At 40.0% G+C, this 24,541-nt stretch overlaps 1 protein-coding gene across 1 annotated transcript in view; it reads right to left on the bottom strand.

The window, feature by feature from the left end:
• Positions 1 to 16,309, bottom strand: part of LOC126175937 (CCR4-NOT transcription complex subunit 3-like) — a 57,222-nt gene extending 40,913 nt beyond the window's left edge. Inside the window, exon 1 of the mRNA XM_049923055.1 lies at positions 16,181 to 16,309. Coding sequence (XP_049779012.1) covers positions 16,181 to 16,309 — 129 coding nt within the window. The remainder of the gene's footprint in view (positions 1 to 16,180) is intronic.
• Positions 16,310 to 24,541: the final 8,232 nt, after the last annotated feature.

Raw genomic sequence — 24,541 nt, 5'->3', positions numbered from 1 at the left:
AGTAATTAATCTTCCTGCGAGGGCAGTTCAATAAGTAATGCAACACATTTTTTTCTCGGCCAATTTTAGTTGAAAAAACCGGAAATTTCTTGTGGAATATTTTCAAACATTCCCGCTTCATCTCGTATAGTTTCATTGACTTCCGACAGGTGGCAGAGCTGTTAAAATGGTGTCTGTAACGGATGTGCGTTGCAAACAACGGGCAGTGATCGAGTTTCTTTTGGCGGAAAACCAGGGCATCTCAGATATTCATAGGCGCTTGCGTAATGTCTACGGTGATCTGGCAGTGGACAAAAGCACGGCGAGTCGTTGGGCAAAGCGTGTGTCATCATCGCCGCAAGGTCAAGCAAGACTGTCTGATCTCCCGCGTGCGGGCCGGCCGTGCACAGCTGTGACTCCTGCAATGGCGGAGCGTGCGAACACACTCGTTCGAGATGATCGACGGATCACCATCAAACAACTCAGTGCTCAACTTGACATCTCTGTTGGTAGTGCTGTCACAATTGTTCACCAGTTGCGATATTCAAAGGTTTGTTCCCACTGGGTCCCTCGTTGTCTAACCGAACACCATAAAGAGCAAAGGAGAACCATCTGTGCGGAATTGCTTGCTCGTCATGTGGCTGAGGGTGACGATTTCTTGTCAAAGATTGTTACAGGCGATGAAACATGGGTTCATCATTTCGAACCTGAAACAAAACGGCAATCAATGGAGTGGCGCCACACCCACTCCCCTACCAAGAAAAAGTTTAAAGCCATACCCTCAGCCGGTAAAGTCATGGTTACAGTCTTCTGGGACGCTGAAGGGGTTATTCTGTGCGATGTCCTTCCCCATGGTCAAACGATCAACTCTGAAGTGTATTGTGCTACTCTTCATAAATTTCAGAAACGACTTCAGTGTGTTCGTAGGCACAAAAATCTGAACGAACTTCTCCTTCTTCATGACAACGCAAGACCTCACACAAGTCTTCGCACCCGAGAGGAGCTCACAAAACTTCAGTGGACTGTTCTTCCTCATGCACCCTACAGCCCCGATCTCACACCGTCGGATTTCCATATGTTTGTCCCAATGAAGGACGCAATCCGTGGGAGGCACTACGCGGATGATGAAGTTATTGATGCAGTACGACGTTGGCTCCGACATCGACCAGTGGAATGGTACCGTGCAGGCATACAGGCCCTCATTTCAAGGTGGCGTAAGGCCGTAGCATTGAATGGAGATTACGTTGAAAAATAGTGTTGTGTAGCTAAAAGATTGGGGAATAACCTGGTGTATTTCAATGCTGAATAAAACAACCCCTGTTTCAGAAAAAAAAAATGTGTTGCATTACTTATTGAACTGCCTTCGTACATTAAGATACCATTGAGATATTTGGTATAGCACAGTCATATCTTATGAGAGTGTAGTAACACTGTTACTGTTTACAGCTTATAATCATGGTCTACAGGGTAACACTAGAGACTCTGAGACTATTCAAAGATGATGCTATTGTCAACAGGAAGATCGAAATGCCAGATGAGGGTAGTAAAATGGCAGACCTGCAGAGAATTCACGATCTGTACAGGGACTGGTGATTGACTCTGAATGTAACATAAATAAATATAATATAATGTGAATAAATTGGCAATGAGGTCCACAAGTCTTTGATTGTATGAGGGTCATTCAATAATTGAAGAGACAAATTGGTCTGGGGAAAAAACTGCTAGTAGGGCAAGTTTGGTACTTTTATGGCTGCAAATTGGCATCATCAATGGGAGGAGCTCTGGTCAGCTGATGTATCAACATTGTTTTGTTTATAACCTCAAAAATACATTTCAAGATGGCGGGTCCACTTGAAATGTCCACATTAGTAGAACAATGTTCTGTTATTTATTTTTTACTTGCTGAAGGTGAGAAACTAGTGAATATACAGGGTGTACATAAAGTCCGGGAACATTTCCATTTATTTATTGCACAAGAACTAAACATTGTACAGATGTCATACATATTGCATTTTGAAGAGAAACTATGAAAGTTTTTTTTACAAACATTCGATATGCGAACCATGAGTGACTCGGCAGACATCCACACGGTAATCGAATTCTTGACACACCCGTCCCAGCATGGCATCGTCGACTGTGGCAGTCACTTCCCGTATTCTCTCCTGGAGCTCTGTTATGCCACGTGGTAGAGGCAGTTCATACACCAGATCTTTAATGTGTCCCCACAGAAAAAAGTCACACGGAGTGAGATCTGGTGATTGGGGAGGCCATTTCATGAAACATGCTGTTACCTTCTGTGGCACGGCAGATCCATTGATGCGGCTCCAATTTGAATGGTTTCACAGACAGCTTCTGTCACAGGACTTTCCACACTGTCATTGGAGCCATTTCGAGTTCATGGAATGCACGATGCACCAATTTCTTTGGACTTCTTATGCATGTCTCTCATATGCACTCCACATTCACTTCACTCACACTGGGACGTCTGCTTCTCTTTGCCAGGCACAAGCAACCCGTCTTAGCAAATTTGTTGTGCCAGTGGTAAATGGCCTACCTTGTTGGTGGATTCTTTCTGTACTTGGTTCTAAACATCCACTGAACAGCTGTAGCACACTTGTTTTTATCGAACTCCAACACACAGAAAGCTCGCTCCGCACCTGAACTTGCCATGTTTGTGACTAGCGCTGACTATCGGCAAATTACCAAACTACGTTGTGGAGGTATAAATGGGAAAAAAACTTTCAGTGTTTCTCTTCAAAATGACGTATGTATGATATCTGTATAATGTTTGGTTCTAGCGCAATATATCACTGAAAGTGTTTCCAAACTTTATGTACACTCCGTTTACTGCAGAATGTCTATAAAGTTTATGGTGAAGGTTGTATGAATCATGGAAATTTTTACAAGTGGGTAGAGCACTTAAAAAATGGTTGCGACTCAGTGACTGGCCGACCAGTTGCAGTTTCAACTCCCTCACTTGAAAGTCGAATTGATAACATTATTTGTGCCGACTGCTGTATGACTGTGGAAATTATTATTGATAAGGTTCAAGTTAGTACTGATACAGTTCATAACATTACCTGTAACGAGCTGAAGTACCGCAAAACATGTGCAAGATGGGTCCCAAAGGAGTTGACGCGGCTACACAAAGAAACAAGGTTGAGAGTGTGCACAGAGCTAAAGGAATGTTATGAAAGTGAAGGTGTGCACTTCCTCAACAAAATTTTAACTTGTTACGAAACTTGGGTTCACTATTATGAGCCAGAATCAAAAAGACAAAGCATGGAGTGGAAGCACACCAACTCACATGTCAAGAAAAAAGTCAAACCCAAGCACCAGCAGAAAAAGTAATGTTGACGGTGTTTTTGGATGCTCAAGGTCCATTTTTTTGTGATTATTTCAAAGAGCAGTGTACAATGAACAGCCACTACTACTCAGATTTGTTTTTAAACAAGGTAAAGCCAGCCATGAGAGAGTGACATCGTGGATCTCAGAGGAATGGTGCGATTCTCCAGCAAGACAACGCACACCCTCATATTGCTCAACTAACCAATGAAACCAATGATAAATGGGCTGGGAAGTACTGCCTTATCCTCCTTACAGTCCTGATTTAGCACCTAGTGATTTCCATTTGTTTGGTGCACTGAAGGAGGCATTGTGTGGGAGAGGTTCCAGGACAAGGAGTACGTGAAAAAGTTTGTGGGAAATTGGTTCAAACATAAAGAGTTCTTTGCAGCCAGAATAAAAAAGCTTGCAGTCCGTTGGAATAAGTGCATATATGTTCAAGGGGATTATGTTGAATAGTAGAAAAAGCATTTTTTGTAAAAATAAACACTTTTTTCTCCAGACCAATTTGTCTCTTTAATTATTGAATGACCCTCGTAGTACTGGAAACAAATCACTAGAAACAATAACTAACATAAAACACAAGGAGAAAACATTACACACCACATAAAATAAACAGTAGAAAAGCATATGTGAGTCTGTGATCCATTTGGAAAATCGTAAGGAAATGTAATTCAGTTATGAAAGAAGTCACCTAAGAAACATTTGTTTGACCAGTTCTTAAATACAGTTCATTAGTACCCTTTCTTCATTCTAATCTGCTAGCCCTACAGTTGGTTTGTGTGATTAACACCTCAGAAGTGCAAATGAATGAACTAAACCTACTCTTGCAAAACCACGAGTTGGATTAATAGAAAGGATAGAGTAGACCCAATGAAGAGCTGCATGTTCCGTTATGGGATTGTTCACTCAGTTTGAAAGTGTTATGGAGATGCTCAATATGCTGCAGTGGAAGTGCTACAAGTGAGGTGCTATGCTTCAAGAAAGTGCACGTACCAAGAAGATGTGAACAACATAATACTTCCTCCTACATATGTCTTACTAAATATCACATCTAGAAAATACGATAAATTAGAGCTCATAAGCAGCTAATTCTTGCCATGTGCAATGCCACATACCATAAGGTGTCTTACAGAGTGTAGGCCTACATGTATTTGTAGAAACTTCACCAACGCACTATAAATTATAAATAGGTTAAAATGTATCATATTTTCCATCTCAATGCTCAGTTGTTGGTTGCCAAGAAAGCAATTTCTCTGTAATAAGAATTTTATCACCTTCGAAGAATACTGGGAACAGAAATTGGCATTAGTAGAGTAACATAACCTGCCAATGCAGCTGTCTTCTGGATTCAACACAATGCCAAAGCATTCCAAAGAACTGTTTTTAATTTAGATAAGATAGCATTCCCAAGACCAGAAACAAACTAGGCTACTAGAGAAATACTACATTGCACATCTTGTACACAGTGGTATATAACAAAATACAGTATAAAGACATTTTTATGTAATAAGACTTGTCACTGGAAGTGCAACCATATTTTCACATCGAACTACAGATCATTAGTTTCATCCTGAGAGACCAGGTCAAGAAATTGGACATAACTTTGTTTCAATATGGTTACAGCAGAATGCAACTACTGTGATTAAATGCTGAAGTCTGTCTTGTCAATAACTGTAAATTGTTATTGAAATTTATGATCTGAAAGTACCACAGCTAGGAAACGTGAAATGGTTCTGCTACTAGATATTGCCTGCTTCCTATTATTTCTAGTGATGGTGTTATAACTGCACACTGACACAGACCTAACTGGAGATCTACAACAACTCAAGAATCTGAGACACACTACACATCGGACATACAAACTGTGCCGCACACCTGAAAAGCACACTGCTTGCATGCAGAAGCAAAACAGAGTCATTCAATCCATGAGAAATGCAAAACTCCCGCGTTCCCATACTCTAAATGGCAACAAAAATAGACCAGGTGTCCTATGGAAAAACTGGCATGGTCTTGGTATAGGTAAAGTAAAAGCTGCAGCTGTTCTCATTGTCCTAGCCAAAGAAATGAACTGGTACTTCACATTACCTACAACCACAAATGAAACAAGAGACTCACTAACTATTTCAAGGAGGTAAATGACTGTAGCCATGAAAAATTCTATCTACAGCATGTTACTTGCAATATTGTCAAAAAAGCCATCATGTGTATTGGTCAACAAGATGGTATCACAATCCAAATGATGAAGCTTATTACTGAGATACTACTGCCTGCTGTAACAGATATCTTCAACCACTCCTTAACCACAAGTGTTTTCCCTGAGGCTTGGAAACAGGGGCTAGTTAAGCCACTACCTAAAAAGGATGCTGTCACAGCAGTCTCAGATTATGGACCTATTTGCATTCTTCCTTCACTGTCCATGGACTAAGAATATATAGTTCATGAGCAACTAACAAACTACCTAACTACAAAAAACCTACTAGAGTAATACCAATCACGTTTCCGTTAATACCGAAGCGCAACATCTGCCTTAATAAAGAGGTATCAGATGACCTGAAGCTTGCCATGGATGCATTAGAGGGGACTATCATGTGCTTCATAGCCTGCAGCAAAGCCTTTGACACTGTTGACTTTGACATTTTACTTGCCACACTTTGCAGCCTAATTTTCTTGCCAAGTGCAATGCAATGATTTTGCTCATACCTGACGTCTTACCAGCAATATGTCATGTCTGGCACCATCATGTCACAGGGGAGACAGGTGCTCCCCAAGCTTTGATATCATATCCTATACTCTTTCATTGTACGTCAATGATGTGTCCTCAGTTTTTTCCTACCAAAAATACCACATGTACGCTGATGACCTCCAGTTGTATGTAAATGCAAAACCAATAAACCTGAAGACAACTACTGAGACTCTCAATACGGACCTGTGTCCACTATCAAAATCAGTGCAGGATATAGGGTTAAAGCTCAACCCATCCAGTACCTAAGCAGTACTCGTTGGTCACTCGAGGCTCATTACCCCAAAATATTAGGACTCTCTACCATCTTTAACCCTAAATTGGACAAATATCAGTTTCTTTCTTTCAGCAAAGAGTGTGGGAGTAATAATGGATGAAAATAAAAACTGGATTGAGCATGTAACTGCAATGTGCAAGAAGGCATCAATATCTCTCTGTGCCCTACAAAAATATGTAAAGTTCTTCCCTCTTGACCCAAAAATAAAGTTCTACTAACACTTATATTTCCAATTATTTGATTACACTGATGTTCTCCTCCAAGACCTTTCTCAGGAGAGCTCATGGCACTCCTGGAACTGGTTATGAATGTTTGTGTTCAGTATAATCAACAATGTAGGAAAAGACGGATTGCTACTTACCATACAGATGACACATTCAACTGCAGACAGCCACAATTAGAAGACACACCTAGCTTTTGGCCACAGCCTTGTTCACATCTTAAAGTGTCATCTTTACCATAAGTAACAACCTATCTTTTCTACACTGTTTATATTTCTACCTGGAGTTTCCACTGTTTGATTCTGTGTTCAGTATATCTGTGTTGTTCGACTCTTTGATCATATTTCGCCATCATACGCACAGCTACTCTGGCTGTGTGCAGAGATTTTCATACCCTCTATCTTCTCTACCGTTTTATCAATGTACACTGTCCCTCACATCTCTCCTCGACCTTAACACACTTGGCTGAACAACATGGCAGAAACTCCTGTTCCCATCAGAGCAAAATCCTTTCTGCACCATTCCATGACTCAGTCACTTTCTCGAAGTCCTTCGACTCTGCTATAATCTCACACATTATTTTACAGAACTGAATAACATCTGCAGCTTCAGTAGACTGAGAATGACATACCTACTAAAGCAACAATAATGATTACCATTGTCCCTTTACATCTTTCTTTCTTTCTTTCTTTCTTTCTTTCTTTCTTTCTTTCTTTGTATTCTTTGCTGGCACTGTCTCCTAAAATTTCCTTTCCCCAAAACTCACTATAGCAGGAAACAACTATTTTGTACACCTATAAAGTCTTTCTATATCTGCCACTATCACTATTGTTATTATTGTCATCATATTATCATCATCATCATCATCATCATCATCATTTTTGTATTAGCGACAGCAGCAGTAGTAGTAGTACAAGTACTGCCAGTATTAACGTTAGTAGTTCATAGGCAGTATTATTCACTTACATTGCCACTTGAATCATTTTAACATTATTTATCATATTAAAACTGTTATTTTGCTAACTATGATGTAGAAAAGGTACTGTATGTGTGAAATTCTGGTCCAATGTAAGAGGGGGCCTGGTGGTCCTACTCAGATCAGGTTAAATAATTAAATACTTATTTAGCAATCTTATGATTTTTGTCTCTCGTTTGTTTTGAGATAATGCCCTTTCATGATACATTTAATTTCAGCCAGAGCAAATTTAATGCAACTTGTAATCTTACTCTTTTGTTCATTAAATGAATGCTCTGGCTTCAATACATGTACTAAATCCAAACCTCCCCCCCCCTTTCTTAAAATAATTTAAATGTGCGGAAAGCTACAACAGCAATTAACTCAAAAATTGAAAGATTGAAATAAATAGTCAATTGGTGTAATTATAATTGAAAATTCACAATCACAAAACAGAAGTCTTTGTCTGACATTTCCATTTGCTAGTAATGACCAGACATAAATTGAGTGAAGTGTGTGTGTCCTACTATACAGCAGCTGAATGAAAACCATAGAAACATATATTTAAAAAGGATCTATAACTGATCTCAAAATAAAATAATTTACAATACATATCTGAACAGAAATATCCCTGTTGAAATAAGGGGAGTACGCAGGACATCACATTCTCCATTTCATTATTTATAATTAATTCTTATGTTTACTGCCATACTAATGAAGTAATCACTGAATTTATGGGGCAGTGATTAGTTTCCTCAATGGCGTTATTTGTTCTCTGTTTAATAATGCTCCAAAATGTTTCTACTACCTTCTTGGAGTATTTCATATTTTTACCTACACTGTATGGGTCTTCTTTTTTAGATAAAACAGAGTGGTTTTCCCACAGTATTGGTAATGTAGAAAAACCCTTGACTACCAGTTATTTAAGTCTGAATGTTGCTCCTTTTCCCTCATTGCTTCTGCCTAAATTGTACCCTTAATATTATGGAAAGAAGGTTCATAGTCGTGTACTAGTCAATGCATGACAGAGCAAAGTACCAATATGTTCCAGAAAGCTGCACGCAAAAATGTGATTTTTATACCTTGGTTCTATTGACCACAGAGATAAGCAGTCAAATGTTTTGCTTAGTCCTTGGCCTATCGGAAGAACATGTATACTGTTAGCTATCCTACAGCACAGGGTCAAACTTTAACCATTACACACTTCTGTCAGCCCAGGCAAATTAAGTGAATTGGTTAGTTCTTTCGTATCAGGTGTGGTCTAGGGTGGACATTAGAGGGCTTACCAAAGCACCGTTTGTTCATGGGTAGTTCCTGAGAAGACCCCAAAAACCAGGATTTTTGGATACCAATTGTGGGGATGGTCACTTTTAGAATTTGTATTCATCGTAAATTGTTGACATTTTTACAATATTTTTTAAGATGATGTTCATGGGAAACTTCAATACTTTTTCTGGTATTGTTAGCAGTTACCTAGATCCAAAGGTTCAAAGTTACCGTACTTATGCACATAGTAGCTGGTCTGGGGAATATATGTAATTTTTAATTGGTGCAGTGAACAAATGGCAAGGGTTCTGGGGTAATCGCATGGGTTCTGAGTCATCAAACTACATTTTTATTTGCCATGTTTTCACCAATAAAACTTTTATAATATGCTGTCTCTGTATAATGGGCACCTCATTGCTAAATGGATGTCTCAGCCTGGAAATAATTTGGTAGTGCCACCTGGCGACATATGCACCTTACAAAAATTTATTTTGTCATACAAAATTCTTTGTACTTGCAAGCACATGCCACTTTTTTTGATCTACTGTAGATGTAGCCTAAAAATATTGTGTATTTTTATGTAAAGTAGTGTTAAGTAAACATGCATTGGATGGGAAAAAATTTTGTGTTAACTTACATTATGCATACTTATTCATGCAGTATGTAAATGTGTCAAAGTATATAAATATGGTTATAATAGAAGGAAACATTCCACATAGGAAAAATATACCTAAAAACGAAGATGATGTGACTTACCAAATGAAAGTGCTGGCAGGTCGACAGACAAACAAACGAACACAAACATACACACAAAATTCAAGCTTTCGCAACAAACTGTTCCCTCATCAGGAAAGAGGGAAGGAGAGGGAAAGACGAAAGGATGTGGGTTTTAAGGGAGAGGGTAAGGAGTCATTCCAGTCCCAGGAGCGGAAAGACTTACCTTAGGGGGAAAAAGGGACGGGTATACACTCGCGCACACACACACACACACACACACACACACACACACACACACACACACACACACACACACATATCCATCCACACATATACAGACACATATACAGACACACACTGGTGTCTGTATATGTGTGGATGGATATGTGTGTGTGTGTGTGTGTGTGTGTGTGCGAGTGTATACCCGTCCCTTTTTCCCCCTAAGGTAAGTCTTTCCGCTCCTGGGACTGGAATGACTCCTTACCCTCTCCCTTAAAACCCACATCCTTTCGTCTTTCCCTCTCCTTCCCTCTTTCCTGATGAGGCAACAGTTTGTTGCGAAAGCTTGAATTTTTTGTGTATGTTTGTGTTCGTTTGTTTGTCTGTCGACCTGCCAGCACTTTCATTTGGTAAGTCACATCATCTTTGTTTTTAGGTATAAAGTATATAAATAAACTGACAAAACTTTACAAACCTACAGAATTAATTTTGTTTGAGCAGCACACCCTGCTGTAACATGAAAATGAAGGGAACCAACTGAAAACTGCACCTGTCTGAGCACAAAAAAGACAAATACGCTTCTCTCTAAAAGACTGTCAGAAAAATGGGGAACTGGTTGCCTTAATCCACATTCCACCATCCTCACCAAAATTTTGGCATCCAAACACATTCAGAGTTTTTTGTCTCGAGAGAGATTAGCAGACACACATTGATAGCGGAAGAGCGGTGACAGAGCCAGTGAGAGAGAAAGACAGAGGAGACAGTGATGACGGGAATGACGAGGTGACAATGAAGGAGAAAGAGAGAGAGATGGGTGAAGACAATAGCAATGAGAGCCAAAGAGACAAGAGAGAGTGATGGTTACTGAGAGATAGTGACATTAAAATAGAAAGAGAAAGATGGATGGAGATGGTAGAGAGAGAAGACAATTTAAATGATGAAGAGAGATGAGTGGATACCATACACAGACTTGGGCGATCTGGACCATTCCAAACCAGTGAACTTCAAAATAAACCAGTGAACTTCAAAATACAAAAATTTGTCTTCTTTATCCCATCCACTACACCCATGCATTAAAAGCTTCCTGGTCTAACAGTCAAAACAGTTAGCAAACCATTCCCAAGGACGTGTGGAGAGGAGACAATGGTGGTTGAAGAGAAAGACGGCAGGCGGTAAGCAAGAAAGCGACAGTAGCAATGGGAGACAAAAAGACTGGGACAAAGACAATGGCAGTGGGTCATAGAGACAAAGTGACAGAGAAGGTGACAGTGGTAAGGGAGAGTGAATGTATGGAGTGAAGATAGTGACTGTGGGAGAAACAGATAAGAGAAAATGCCAATACAAGAAAAAGGATACAGTGGATACAGTAGACACACACACACACACACACACACACACACACACACACACACACACACACACACACAGACAGTGGCAGTGAAAGGGAGATGCTGAGTATAAGGCTTTGCTACAAACTGAGAGGCTAATAGGATTTAGAATGTAAAAGAGTGTGAATATGTTTGCATGCCAAAATTTTTGTTGAGGAAGATGACATGAGGATTGAGGCAGCTGGTTTTCCATTTTTCTGACAGTCTTTTGGAGAGGAGCGTATTCAGTTTTTTTGCAGCTAGTCAGCAATTTATCTAAGAAAGCATGAAGATTACGGGTTAACTCCCAAGTGAAGAAGTTCACTGGAGACATGGTCTTTAGAATGGAACCATTTGCATTAAGTCATTTAAGGAAACAAATGGAAAAATCACATCTGGATAGCATGATGGAGATTTCAAACCTGTTCCTCCCTAATGTGCGTCCAGTGGCAAGCCGTTCACAGTCAATTCACATCATAAATTTAATGTTCAATACCATGTAAAGAAAATGTTTTCAAATGGCATATAGTTTATTTACAAGGGAAGCTATGCTACCAGACATATAAATCCCTGTTCAAGAATAGTGCAATGACATTAGTTGGGAGAAATTCATAAGCTGATAGACAACAGTGCCTGTCACTTCGAAAAGAGTAGCCTCCAGCAGCAGTTTAGTAGTTTTGTTATATGGTTCTCAGAACTGAATAGCAATGGTTTGTTGATCTGTTTTCAGTAGTGTTATTAATTTTGTTCCAAGAGTTTGTGTATTCTGTTATTGTTAGTGGCACATGATCTGACTTCATAGTGCAATCTAAGTACTACTGTACTTAGATTGTGTTTAGTAGGTACACTGTTAATAGTATATAAATCTTTATTTATTGCTCAGTGTGGATTAACAATGATGGCGACTGCACGTGTTGTGTGCAGATGCCATTTTCGGAAACAGGTGGAAGCTGTGTTGGTAGATTTCAGGCTGTTGGTAGGGTGGAGGCACCTATGGCGAAAGTTGTGGCACATCCCTGAAGCCATTGCACCTTCCAAATTCACTCAACCTGACTTGGCCTGGGAAATGTTCACACACATAAGAGGGAATGGTGAATAATGGTGTGATTGCATCTCACAGGGAAGAAAGAGAAAGTGGGTCCTGGGGAGCACCAGTCATGGCTCATGTTGGTACAAACAATGCCTGCCGCCTGGGTTCAAAGGCCATCCTTGGTTCCTACAAGCTGCCTTGCATGTGGGGGTGGAACCTGAGCTAATGTTTCTGCAGTATCATTTTGAGAACTGATCCTAGTTCTATGGTTCGGAGGGTTAAATCAAAGGCTCAGATGATTCTGTTATGATCTTTGGTACAGATTTCTCATCTGCTGCTGCTGGGTGGACATTTATAGGATGTACCCTACTATAATGGATATGAACTCTACGCAGGAAGCAGCTACTAGGGTAGTGAAGTAAAAACGGCACGCACATATTTTTTATAGGTTAAAGAAAGTTTGTCAACTGGTCTGATAAATTATGTACTGAGAGAAAGAAGCGGGGAGAATATCAGCATCGTTATTTACAAAAGATAGCATTCATCATGGTAGATCAGAGAAAGAAAATGTTAATATGGTATTGGTTAACTGCACGACTGTCTATGGTAAGGTCGCTGAACTAGTATCACTTATAAACAGTAATAATGTCCACACAGTGCTACAAACAGGAAGCTGTCTGCAACCAGAAGGGAACAGCAATGAAACTTTCAGTCCAATTGGTACGTATATTAGAGAAGTCCAACAAGGACCAACTGGACAGAAAGAAAAACCAATGAAGATGTTTAAAAAGAGAACACTGGGCAGAGAATCCTCTCAGCAAATATCCAAAAAAATGGAAAATAATAAAAATTGCCAAAATTATCAAGAAATGAAGAATACAGCACAAAATAGGGGAGAATAGTTTCAGCAACAAGACATGGCCTTAGAAGAACAAGAGAACAAAAGGAAATGAAATGTATATCAGATAGCTAGGCTGACTGTCAGTAGTGGTGATGTCATCAAGTGAGGACTGTTTCAAGTGTCTTGACCAAAATATACTATTAGCAGTTAATCAGAGAACTAATTCATGAGCATAACATCCCAGACCTGGTTACAAAGTGACCCAAACTATTTCATTCACTAAATGTAGTGCAGGTAATCAATATCATAAGGTTGTTATGACATTGCTTGCTTACAGGTGTCAAGTGGAGAGCTAAAAGAAAGGTAGGAAATTTTTTTGCTTAGTAAGTGTGATAAGAAGCTGATTTCCCATTTTCTGAGCAGGTAACATGAAACATTCATTTTGGAGACTCAAAAATTTGAGTAAATATGAACAAAATTTAAGAATTTTGTAAGATATGCCTTACAGGATATGTGCCGAGTAAAGTTCTAAAACGAATGAAAGACCTGTCATGATTAAACAACAATATTAGAAAGTTGCTCTGAAAACAAACAGAACTTAATCCAGACTTAAATACAGCAAAAACTTTCTTCACAAACAAAAGCTGAATAAGCCAAAAAGAGCACAAGGAGAGCAATGCAGGTGGTGGTCAATGAATTCAAAAGCAAAATTCTATTTACCAAACTGATAGAAAATCCTATGAAATTTTGTTCTTAACATTAATTAATTAAATGGATCAAAGTCATTAATCCAGTTTCTTAGATGCCAAAGACAGACGGCGATAGAGAGAAGGCCGATATACTAAATTTCTCCTCACAATTGTCACACGAACACCAAAACAACATATTTGAGATGACTGCCCCAGGATAAAAATTAACTGAAACTGCTCAACAGAACGAAGGAAACTGGGTATTATGGGATACCTGTACGATTCAATATAGAGAATGTGGAAGAATTTGCTCCAATTCTAGCAGCAGTCTATCACGGGTCGACAGAGAAACAGAGTATTCCAATCGAAGGTGTTTGTAGAATGTATATTATGAAAGCACTAATCTGGAACCAGTTGCAGGTTACCTTTCTAACAGCTTCCAGGACCCCCCTCCTGTCAGTGCGCACGCACGCACACAAATGAAATCAATATTTAATGTAATTATTGATTGAATTTAAAAACTTAAATCACAGTCATAACCTACTCATTAAGAGGTATAATCTTGTGTTAAATCTTTAACACACTAAGGCAAGCATTGCAGTTGGAGACTATCAGTCTGTCTTGAGGAATGACGGTACGCAAATTACACTAAGTACATTCATCCACTACTTGAGAATGAGAGTACTTTGTGATTTCCAGAAAAAATTGAACATAATTTTGAACCTTTCCCTCATTTACATGGTTAATGTCAAATATTTAACACATTGACTCATTTGTAAAGTAAACAGATGTTTGAAGCTGATTTATAAATGGATGTTCAACTCTTTAAAGAACTGGGAGTTTACTTGTAAAGCACTAACGCACAAGGCTATATTTTGAGGTATTTCATGTTGAATGCTAGGCTAAATTAAAAAACAACGACATAAATAGAATAACACAACACAATTTATGTAGTAGACAGTGCTGGTCATCTAACAGATACAGACAACTACAAGGTCTACATTGCTGACATCAATCTATTGTAGAATCTTGGAACAGTTTTACACTCTCGTATTGTGACCTTTCTGAGGACCAAAAATCTCCTCTGGAGGAATCAAAATGGATTCCACACAACATTCTTGCTAAACCCAGCTCACTCTGTCCACAAAAACCCAAACATCCAGGGGTTAAAGTTGATGCAGTGTTCCTCGCCTTCTAGAAGGCACTTCACAGTTCCACAGTGTCTCCTAATGAACAAAATACGGGTGTTCAGAACAGGAGACCAGCTTTAAGATTGGACTAAACAGTTCCTAGCAAATAAAACATTGTGCTATTCTTAATGAAGAAAAATCTTTAGCCATCATAGTTAACATCCGCAACACTCAAAGGAGCGTTAAAGTAGCATCATTGTTCATTACATATGTTACAGCCAAAGCGGGAACTGGCCGGCTAAGTCATGAAGAGGCCAATGTTGCCTTAAATTGGCCAGCCAGTTCATGAAGGGGCTGGGACCGATCGGCCAAACTCTGACAAAAGAAGCAAAGCTGATATGATTGAACAATTTCAAATTGTATAAGTCAGGAAATGGCCAACATCGCTGTAAATTGACCTGCCAGTGTCTGATCTTTTCTTGAGTTCGTGATCTAGCCGGCCAGTTTGCAAAGTGGCGCAGACAGATCGGTCAGAGTCTGAAGATAAATAAAGAGATCAGCCAGAGTCGGAAGATAAATAGAGTGTGGATGAATGTGTAAATTTCAAGTTGTATGTAATCTATTTATTTTATCAAACTCACTTATAAAAACATAACCTTCATAAAATCTATTAACTTTATAAATATTTTTTAATACGATTGGCATTCACTTATTACAAGTTAACTGTTTTCAGACATTTGGAATTACACAATATTTTCTTATTTCTGCATTTGCAGTGACTTCTGGCACATTTAGTAGAGCAACTGCATTGATTGTATCTTTGGCCTCTGGTCAGTGGCTGCAAAGACGATATGGATCGTAATGATTTTTCTTCTTTGGCCACGAATTCCAACATGAGCAGTTTCCCGTGCAAAATAGAAAATTCATTTCTGGAGTAGAGTTGCTTGCAAATACCATGTTCTGTTCCCAGCTTGTAGGAAGTGGCTTCGATGTTCATGACAACTGCAAGAACACTTCTGGGATCTCTGCGACCTCTGTCAAAATCTGGTATACAGAGGCGAATATTGTCTACAACTTTTGCAGTTGTGAATTTTCCATCTGAATTTTTAAGAATCTTCGCACCTTGTGCTTGCAAATTGTTGTGAGCTCCTGCCCTCTTCTTCCTGATTTATTGTTTATTATAACATAATTTGCAAATAATTTTCCCTCCATATCGTTCCTCTGCTTCATTACTTCTTCCACGCACATCTTTGCTGCATTATATACAACAATGAGATAAATTACATTCTTCTTCATAAACCACATAGAATATTTTCAGCTTATTATTGTCAGGTAACTGGTCTCGACTTTCCCATGGTTCGACTTACACAGCAGCAATTTCATTGCTGGAACAGTACTTACATTTATAGCATCCTCCATTTCTTGTTTGAGTCTCTCAAGGTCTTCCCCTGTCACTATGTTGTCAATCATTTCTTCAGACAGATTTGAAGTACTCAGCCACTTTTTCTTTACAGTCAAATATTGCCTCATATGGCAATTGCTGAATTCCTTGATGAAAAGAACGGTTTTTCATGAACTGGATGAATTGAGGACTCTCAGCCCAATGTGCTGAATTATTTGTATGCATCCATGACAATGTGGTATTCTGTATATCCTGACTGGCCCGTTTGATGGGACCTTGGCTATGCCTGGGTTGATAGTGGCAGCAGATGGAACAGCCTGGGTTCGCCACTATCACCAGCAATAGTGAATTTTTTCATGGAGGATTTTGAAGAACGAGCGTTGACCAGTGCTCACTTTCGCCCATCATGCTTCTACAAATACGTCGACGAAAACTTTTTAATCTGGCCACACGGCAGTGACACGCTGCAGCAGTTCGTCGAACATTTGAATGGTGTACATCCAAACATAAAATTCACATTGGAGTTAGAGAAGGAAGGGAAGTTACCTTTTTTAGATGTGTTGGTAGAGCGAAAGCCGGATGGACGACTGGGCCATTCTGTGTACAGGAAGCCAACCCATACAGACTTATATCTGCATAGCCATAGCTTCCATCATCCGTCTCAGAAGAGAGCTATGCTGAATACTTTAGTACACAGAGCCAGGACTATTTCCGACAAGGACCACCTCGGTCCCGAGATCAACCATTTGACGACTGTTTTCAAGAGGAATGGTTATTCTGCCGGTGAAATTAAATCAGTATTGTCCAAGAAAGTTAGACACGATGCCGGCCACATACAAGAAGAGGACCAACACATAGCGCGGCTTCCTTTTTGCGGTGCTACAACGAGCAAGATAGCCAGAGTCCTGAAGAGGCAAGGAATAAAATCAGTTTTCCGGCCACCTATGAAAATTAAGGAAATGTTGAGACCAGTCAAAGACAGTCTCGGCTTAAGAGTGCCGGGAATTTATACTATTCCTTGCGAATGCGGCAAGAATTACGTGGGCCAGTCTGTAAGAACCGTTGCCGACCGCTGCATCGAGCACCAACGCCACCTGAAATACAGGTATTTGGAAAAATCAGCGGTGGCTGAACATAGCCTGCTTAACAAGCATAAGATTTTATTTGAAGAAACCAGAGTAATAGCCCACACATCGAATTACTGGGACTCTGTGATCCGAGAAGCAGTCGAAATTAGACTTAGCGATAATAACTTTAATAGAGACAACGGCTATGCACTCAGCAACACTTGGAAGAGTGCACTGGATAAAGAAAAATCGCAGAGAAAAACTTCTCGCACTTTACCTCCTGATTTAAGGGATGGCGCTGCAAGCAACACGGGATAGCAACTACATCTATGGAAGTAGAGGGCACCACCTCGCTACGCGCCATATCGCTGACGTATTCCAGCCAATAAGAAGCCGTCATTGGCATATAAAAGTGGGAACCTCGCTAGTTCACGACAGTCAGTTTTAGCCCTGACGAAGACCATGGAGGCAGTGGTCGAAAGCTCGGAGATTTATCCTGATTTGACGCGGCATGTACACCGAGAAATTTTTACTCAGGAAATACGTCGCGAAAGACTTCGTAGCCACATCTACAGTTTACTGTTACTAAAAACTGTTCACCCAAAAGCTACTGCGCGAGATAAGTATGCAGACTAGAATGCACTGATCTCAACTATATGCTGTATACCAGCACGAGATTTAGAATAAGTGGCGTGACGCGGAGCTTCTGGCGGCCGGAAAATTGCACTAGGAAGCCACCTTACACAAGGATATTCCCCAAGATGAACGCAAAAACAAAATCTTAAAATAATTTTCTAACCATTTGTCTAGACAGTGAAATACACTAATATAGTTAATTCTTTGCAGAAGCAAGTAAAAAAAACTAAATTACTGTTTATCAGACAACGGCTGCTGCTGGTACGCTACTACTGCTAGCGCGTCCTCTCGGCTCTGTGACTTTAATTCCATGAATGGGACTTTTTGTTAAATGCGTTTTTGTGAGCTGGAAGGCTAGTTCAACTCCACTTTTTCTAGATTCAATTGCCTTTCTCTCTAAGGCATTCCAGCTGACCATTCTCCAAAAGCCGGCCGGGGTGGCAGAGCGGTTCTAGGCGCTACAGTCTGGAACCGCGCGACCGCTACGGTCGCAGGTTCGAATACTGCGTCGGGCATGGATGTGTGTGATGTCCTTAGGTTAGTTAGGTTTAAGTAGTTCAAAGTTCTAGGGGACTGAAGACCTCAGAAGTTAACTCCCATAGTGCTTAGAGCCATTTGAACCAATTCTCCTATATATCTGAACTTTCTGACGAACTGTCTGTTTTGTTTTCCCATTTTAAAATGTTCAGTGGATTTTTGTATTTGTCATTATCTTGGCCTGTTCGAAGGAGATTTTTAGACCTTTTTTTGCATGTTTTTGTAGTTCTAGTGTCAGTTCTTTGGCTTCCCCAGGTCACGGCTAGTAGGGCCAGACCATCTGTAAAGGCTAGACAGTTGATTTTTACGCCTTTGTTTTTCGTTCCGAGTCGGATTCCCCTATGAATCTTCCTATTCCACTGTGTGATTACTTTTTCAAGGGCGCAGTTCAGTAGCAATGGAGGGACTTAAGCTATTTGTCGTACGCCAGATTTTATCTCAGAACGGTCGGAGAGTTCTCAAATGAATTTAACTTTGGAGTATGGCTATTGTTGAGTCTTAAAGTCAATTTTTTCCATGGTTTCAGAAACTTTCTGAAATACTCTGCAAATATTTTGCAACTTTCCATGTTGTTCTGGACAATATTTCCGAGTTTTGTCTTGGATCTGTGGAGTTGCTGGGCTGTACTTGATTTTTTTTTTTTTTTTTTGTTTAGAAGTCTTATAAAAATTCCTTTTGTTGTTTTTGATGAAGCCTTTATTCACCTTAAAGAGGAGCTGATGTTGGGTTTTTTATTCTTTTGAGGTTTTTACTCACTGAGTGTCTTACGTTTAAGAAGTTTTGTACGTTACGTTCATTTTTCTGTGATTGCCACTTTCGCCGTGCGTTCCTTCTTAGCTCAGAGAGTCTTTTGGCTTTGGTTATGGCAGATAATTGTTCGGTTTACGTATTAGGCTTTCTTTTATTTGATCCCACTTTTGGTTTTGCGTATCTTCAGTTGCGAAGTGTAACTTCCGTCGTTTATCATCATTTCTGGATCATTAACAGAGGCCGGCCGAAGTGGCCGTGCGGTTAAAGGCGCTGCCGTCTGGAACCGCACGACCGCTACGGTCGCAGGTTCGAATCCTGCCTCGGGCATGGATGTTTGTGATGTCCTTAGGTTAGTTAGGTTTAACTAGGTCTAAGTTCTAGGGGACTAATGACCTCAGAAGTTGAGTCCCATAGTGCTCAGAGCCATTTGAACCATTAACAGAGAAAATATAAAATACAAGCAAGTTATCTACAGTGGCGACAAAAAAATTCCGCTGATAGAAAATTATTCGTTTGGATAAATTCTTCGTTTATTTGAATTTATGCCACTACAATAATTAATTGGTGTACGTTTTATCTTAGAGTAGTTGATTATCTCGCACTCAGAATTAGAGGAAACGGCGCAAATTAAAGTAAATGTGTTTGGTGCCAAAACGCTGAAGCTCTTGAACTTCGATCGGAACGACTTGGTAGTTCGTAACCTCCGTATAAGTCTGTGGAACCTGAATTTTTTCTCGTATAAAGCTACCTCCGTACAATGTTCCTGTAACGGAAACCTAATACTTTGATTAGTAATAAACATACAATTCGTTGGACTCTCGCCTCCGTTACCTAGCCAAGAGATTTGCTGACTAGTACTACAGAATTATTTGAAAACATTGGCAGTGTTTTCGAGAAAATATACGAACTGTGAATGATTGATCCAGGGAGCAGGTTCTTTTGGAATCGGTAGTTCATTTGTTAAGCTGCTTTGTACTTGTGCTTTCACTAATGAGAAACTTGGTAATGAAAGTATACGTGAAATCGCGTGAGAACTAAGAACATTTGTCAACTTCAACATGGAATCGCGTACCGCGGACCCCGAAGGCGGTGCGACAACGCATTTGGTTGACACGGAAGTGCTGAGCCAAAACCTGTTACGTAGGCATCCCTCTCTTGAGACACTGAGGCTGATGTTCTGTGAGTAGCGGAAAACCGTCACACGCTGCGGCAAAGGCGCGCGCTGGCGAGTCTATCGCTTAGATCCCAGCGTCGTGCATTCCACGCTTGGGAAACGGCGTGTCTGCCCTCCACAGTATCTTACTCTTGCGTGGTATAGTGTAACATAAAATTCTGAATCAGAGGCAGACCTGTAACACATCCTCCGATGTAGGGACATTTTTGTTCCTGATTATTGTTCTATGAACAGTTCTCAGACAACTGTACGCTTTTCTGGTCCCGTATTATCGCTCATCATTGTACACGGCGGGAATAAAAAAACAGCTACTTAGTACTTTCGGGATAGCGTTTCTTTACTATGCAGCCTCGTTTATGCAGCATATGATAAATTACGTTACAATACATTAGTGTCTGGAATGTGAAAAAGTCAAATATATCCATTTAAGTACAAAACAATCTCGTGACATGACATTACATTACCATATCACAGTGCTATTCCAATTACACGTCTTTCGAATTATTAAAGAAAAAGACGTGAGAAGGTCACTTTGTACTTTTTTTTTATTCTAGAACTACGGCCTCTAAGGAAAACTTCTCAGTAAAAAATTTAATTACATTTCCTACGAAAAAGTCCCATTAATATCAGCGTAATTTAAATTAATTTCAGCATAATAAGTGAGAGAATATGAAAATGTTGCTCATGGTATTTGAAGGCATCGCATGTTGCATAGGGCAACTGAATCAAAAATTGTAAAGTAGCTGTCAAAATATTCTTGTATTAACACCATATGTAATTTTTATAACAGAATTCCGTATTCTGAAAATATTATCCTTGTAGCTTTAATTCACCAAAAACTGATTCTCTGCCTCTTTAGTGACTGGAAATATGGAGGATAAACTGGTGACTTAATTTTTAAATCTGCCTGTAACAGCAATTATGCATATTGCGAACATAACTGAACATATGCGATTCATTAAAACGGACAATGTGATTTCCAGTTGAGATTTTGCTGTGTCACTAGTCCCAAAAAAGTTAATCCTTTATGATTCTTATATTTCATAGTTTCAGAATCATTTTTGTATGTTGTAGAAGTCACTGAGAACTGCTGAACTGTATATACTGACTCTTTGCAAAATCAGTCGTATTCCATTTGCCTCGGCTCTGTGTTAATATTCTCGAATATTTCATGAGCCCCTTTTTCAGTAAGGAGATTGGCACGTTTTCTGCTTTTGTGCTAGTATTTGTATCATCTGTAAAAAGTTCAAAGTCGACATTTCGTGAAACTTCAGGCGGAAAATAGCTTACATACTTTGTCAGAAATAAGAGGGCCAAAAATTGAACCTTTTGGTACACAATACCTGAGTGCTTTAAATTCTGAGTGCTTATCATTACCTGATTGACCTGGAACTGATGCACAGTGCATTGTGTCATTAAGATAAGATAAAAACCATTAACCTGCTGTGCCAACTGTTCCGTAATATTTGAACTTTCGCATTAAGATATTACGAGTCACACAATCAAAAGCCTTCGCAGAGTCGCCCAGTATGACCAATGGTAGTACTTTCTCATTTATTGATTCTTGTAATCGTCTGTTAAAGTAAATCCAGTGTGTTTGCCATTGCGTATGTTTTCCTTTAGTAATTGTATATAAAGTCAGCTGTACATTATCTTCTCGAAAATTTTTGAAAATGCACAGTAGATCGGTTGTTAATTCATTACTAACGTTATATTGCGTTTTTTGTGAAAATGGTGTGATAACAGCATTTTGAAGTATATCTGTGAAAATGCCGCTGCTAAAGGATTAATTACGTAAGTAATTCAGTATACAGTTATGTTAGATAACATTTCATTATTTTACTGCTACCAATATTGTTGTACTGACGTGCTTCGCTGAGTGTAGGATGAAATACGTGCGATTTCGTTATGTCAGCGCAATTTTTCTGCGTCTCCAAGTAATCTATAGAGCAAACAGTTTTTCTCGTATCGTAATCCTAGATAAGTTTTGGTGGGACAAAAAAGGAGAAGTTATCGTTAACCCAAAGTTTGGTTTTAACACCGCGGTTCTCAGCCATGTTTTATAAAATATGCATCTAGCAACAGCCCGTCTCAAAAACATCAACTCATATTAAAAACTTCTTAAAGAGTGTAATTTTTCGTGCTCAGTAACAAAAGTACTTACGGATCCTGATGTGTTTAATTTTACGAGGGCAGTTCAATAAGTAATGCAACACATTTTTTTTCTCGGCCAATTTTGGTTGAAAAAACCGGAAATTTCTTGTGGAATATTTTCAAACATTCCCGCTTCGTCTCGTATAGTTTCATTGACTTCCGACAGGTGGCAGCGCTGTACGGAGCTGTTAAAATGGCGTCTGTAACGGATGTGCGTTGCAAACAACGGGCAGTGATCGAGTTTCTTTTGGCGGAAAACCAGGGCATCTCAGATACTCATAGGCGCTTGCAGAATGTCTACGGTGATCTGGCAGTGGACAAAAGCACGGTGAGTCGTTGGGCAAAGCGTGTGTCATCATCGCCGCAAGGTCAAGCAAGACTGTCTTGATCTCCCGCGTGCGGGCCGGCCGTGCACAGCTGTGACTCCTGCAATGGCGGAGCGTGCGAACACACTCGTTCGAGATGATCGACGGATCACCATAAAACAACTCAGTGCTCAACTTGTCATCTCTGTTGGTAGTGCTGTCACAATTGTTCACCAGTTGGGATATTCAAAGGTTTGTTCCCGAACTTCTCCTTCTTCATGACAACGCAAGACCTCACACAAGTCTTCGCACCCGAGAGGAGCTCACAAAACTTCAGTGGACTGTTCTTCCTCATGCACCCTACAGCCCCGATCTCGCACCGTCGGATTTCTATATGTTTAGCCCAATGAAGGACGCAATCCGTGGGAGGCACTACGCGGATGATGAAGAAGTTATTGATGCAGTACGACGTTGGCTCCGACATCGACCAGTGGAATGGTACCGTGCAGGCATACAGGCCCTCATTTCAAGGTGGCGTAAGGCCGTAGCATTGAATGGAGATTACGTTGAAAAATAGTGTTGTGTAGCTAAAAGATTGGGGAATAACCTGGTGTATTTCAATGCTGAATAAAACAACCCCTGTTTCAGAAAAAAAATGTGTTGCAATACTTATTGAACTGCCCTCTTAACTGGCGTTGATGAATTCGGCCGTCAGCTAAGCAAAGTTGGCCGATTACCTCAGGGGCAGAGGGAAAGTAGCTCGGCCACTGAGTTGTTAGAGGGTGTGAGGGGAGTAAAGTTTTACTGTTTGTCTTACCGTACTGACCACTCACAAACGTGCGCGACTCCTATCGATCAGATTCGATTGTATACATTTTGAGTCGAATGTAAGATGAATTCATGAAAGCGCATAACGGAGTTTATCTTCTAATTCGGCACTTATTTGTAGCAAGGAACACTGGATTAAACAAAGCCGTTGTAATAGAATGCAATGAGCACGAGAAAAAGACGTTCAAAATATCTAGTAAGCATTTTTGATCGTTTCTTATATTGGACACTGTAATGCATTGAAATAAAAGTGCAACTGCTGTTATTAATCAATTAATCACCCTCTCACACAGACAACAATACAACGCTTCGTCAGACAATTACAGTATCTCGGTGAGTGGCAGCAGTATGAAACAGATAAGAGTGGACACAAAGTTTTCCTGATGGTGCCGACTTTGAACAAGCAGCACCGGGAGGGCTGGGGGGGGGGGGGCAAATCCAAATATTAGGTTTGTTGTTCGCAGTTTCCGTTAAGTGGGTGATACATTTGTTTTGTGGCGGCATGCAGGGAGGAATTGGCTCGTTTTCACAAACATGTGAACGGGATCAATCCGAAGATTGTGTACAGAGGAGGAGGAGGAGGAGGAGGAGGCAGGCAGAAGATTAAATTTTCTTGATGTTACAACTTGCGGTAGCATCCGTTACAACTCGCGGTAGCATTTGATATTTCTCCAGGGTAAAGCAACACGTGGCCGATACGTTGCACAGGATGTTATCCTCGCGCTCCTGCCAATTCTTAGACAGAAAGGTGATGAATGTTTTCTGCAGGACAGTGCACGCTACATGTGGCCGTTGCAATGCAGCAAGTTCTTCGTGGTGTACAGCAATATCAACAGATCTGTCGCCAATGGAAGACGTATAGGACATGATGAAGCGGTAACTAAACTGTTCTCAGGCTCTGCAAAAACC

This window comes from Schistocerca cancellata, chromosome 1 (assembly GCF_023864275.1).
Source record: "Schistocerca cancellata isolate TAMUIC-IGC-003103 chromosome 1, iqSchCanc2.1, whole genome shotgun sequence".
Taxonomy (NCBI): Eukaryota; Metazoa; Arthropoda; class Insecta; order Orthoptera; family Acrididae; genus Schistocerca; species Schistocerca cancellata.
The sequence above is the reverse complement of the archived record's forward strand: the minus strand, read 5'-3'. Positions and strand labels throughout refer to the sequence as shown.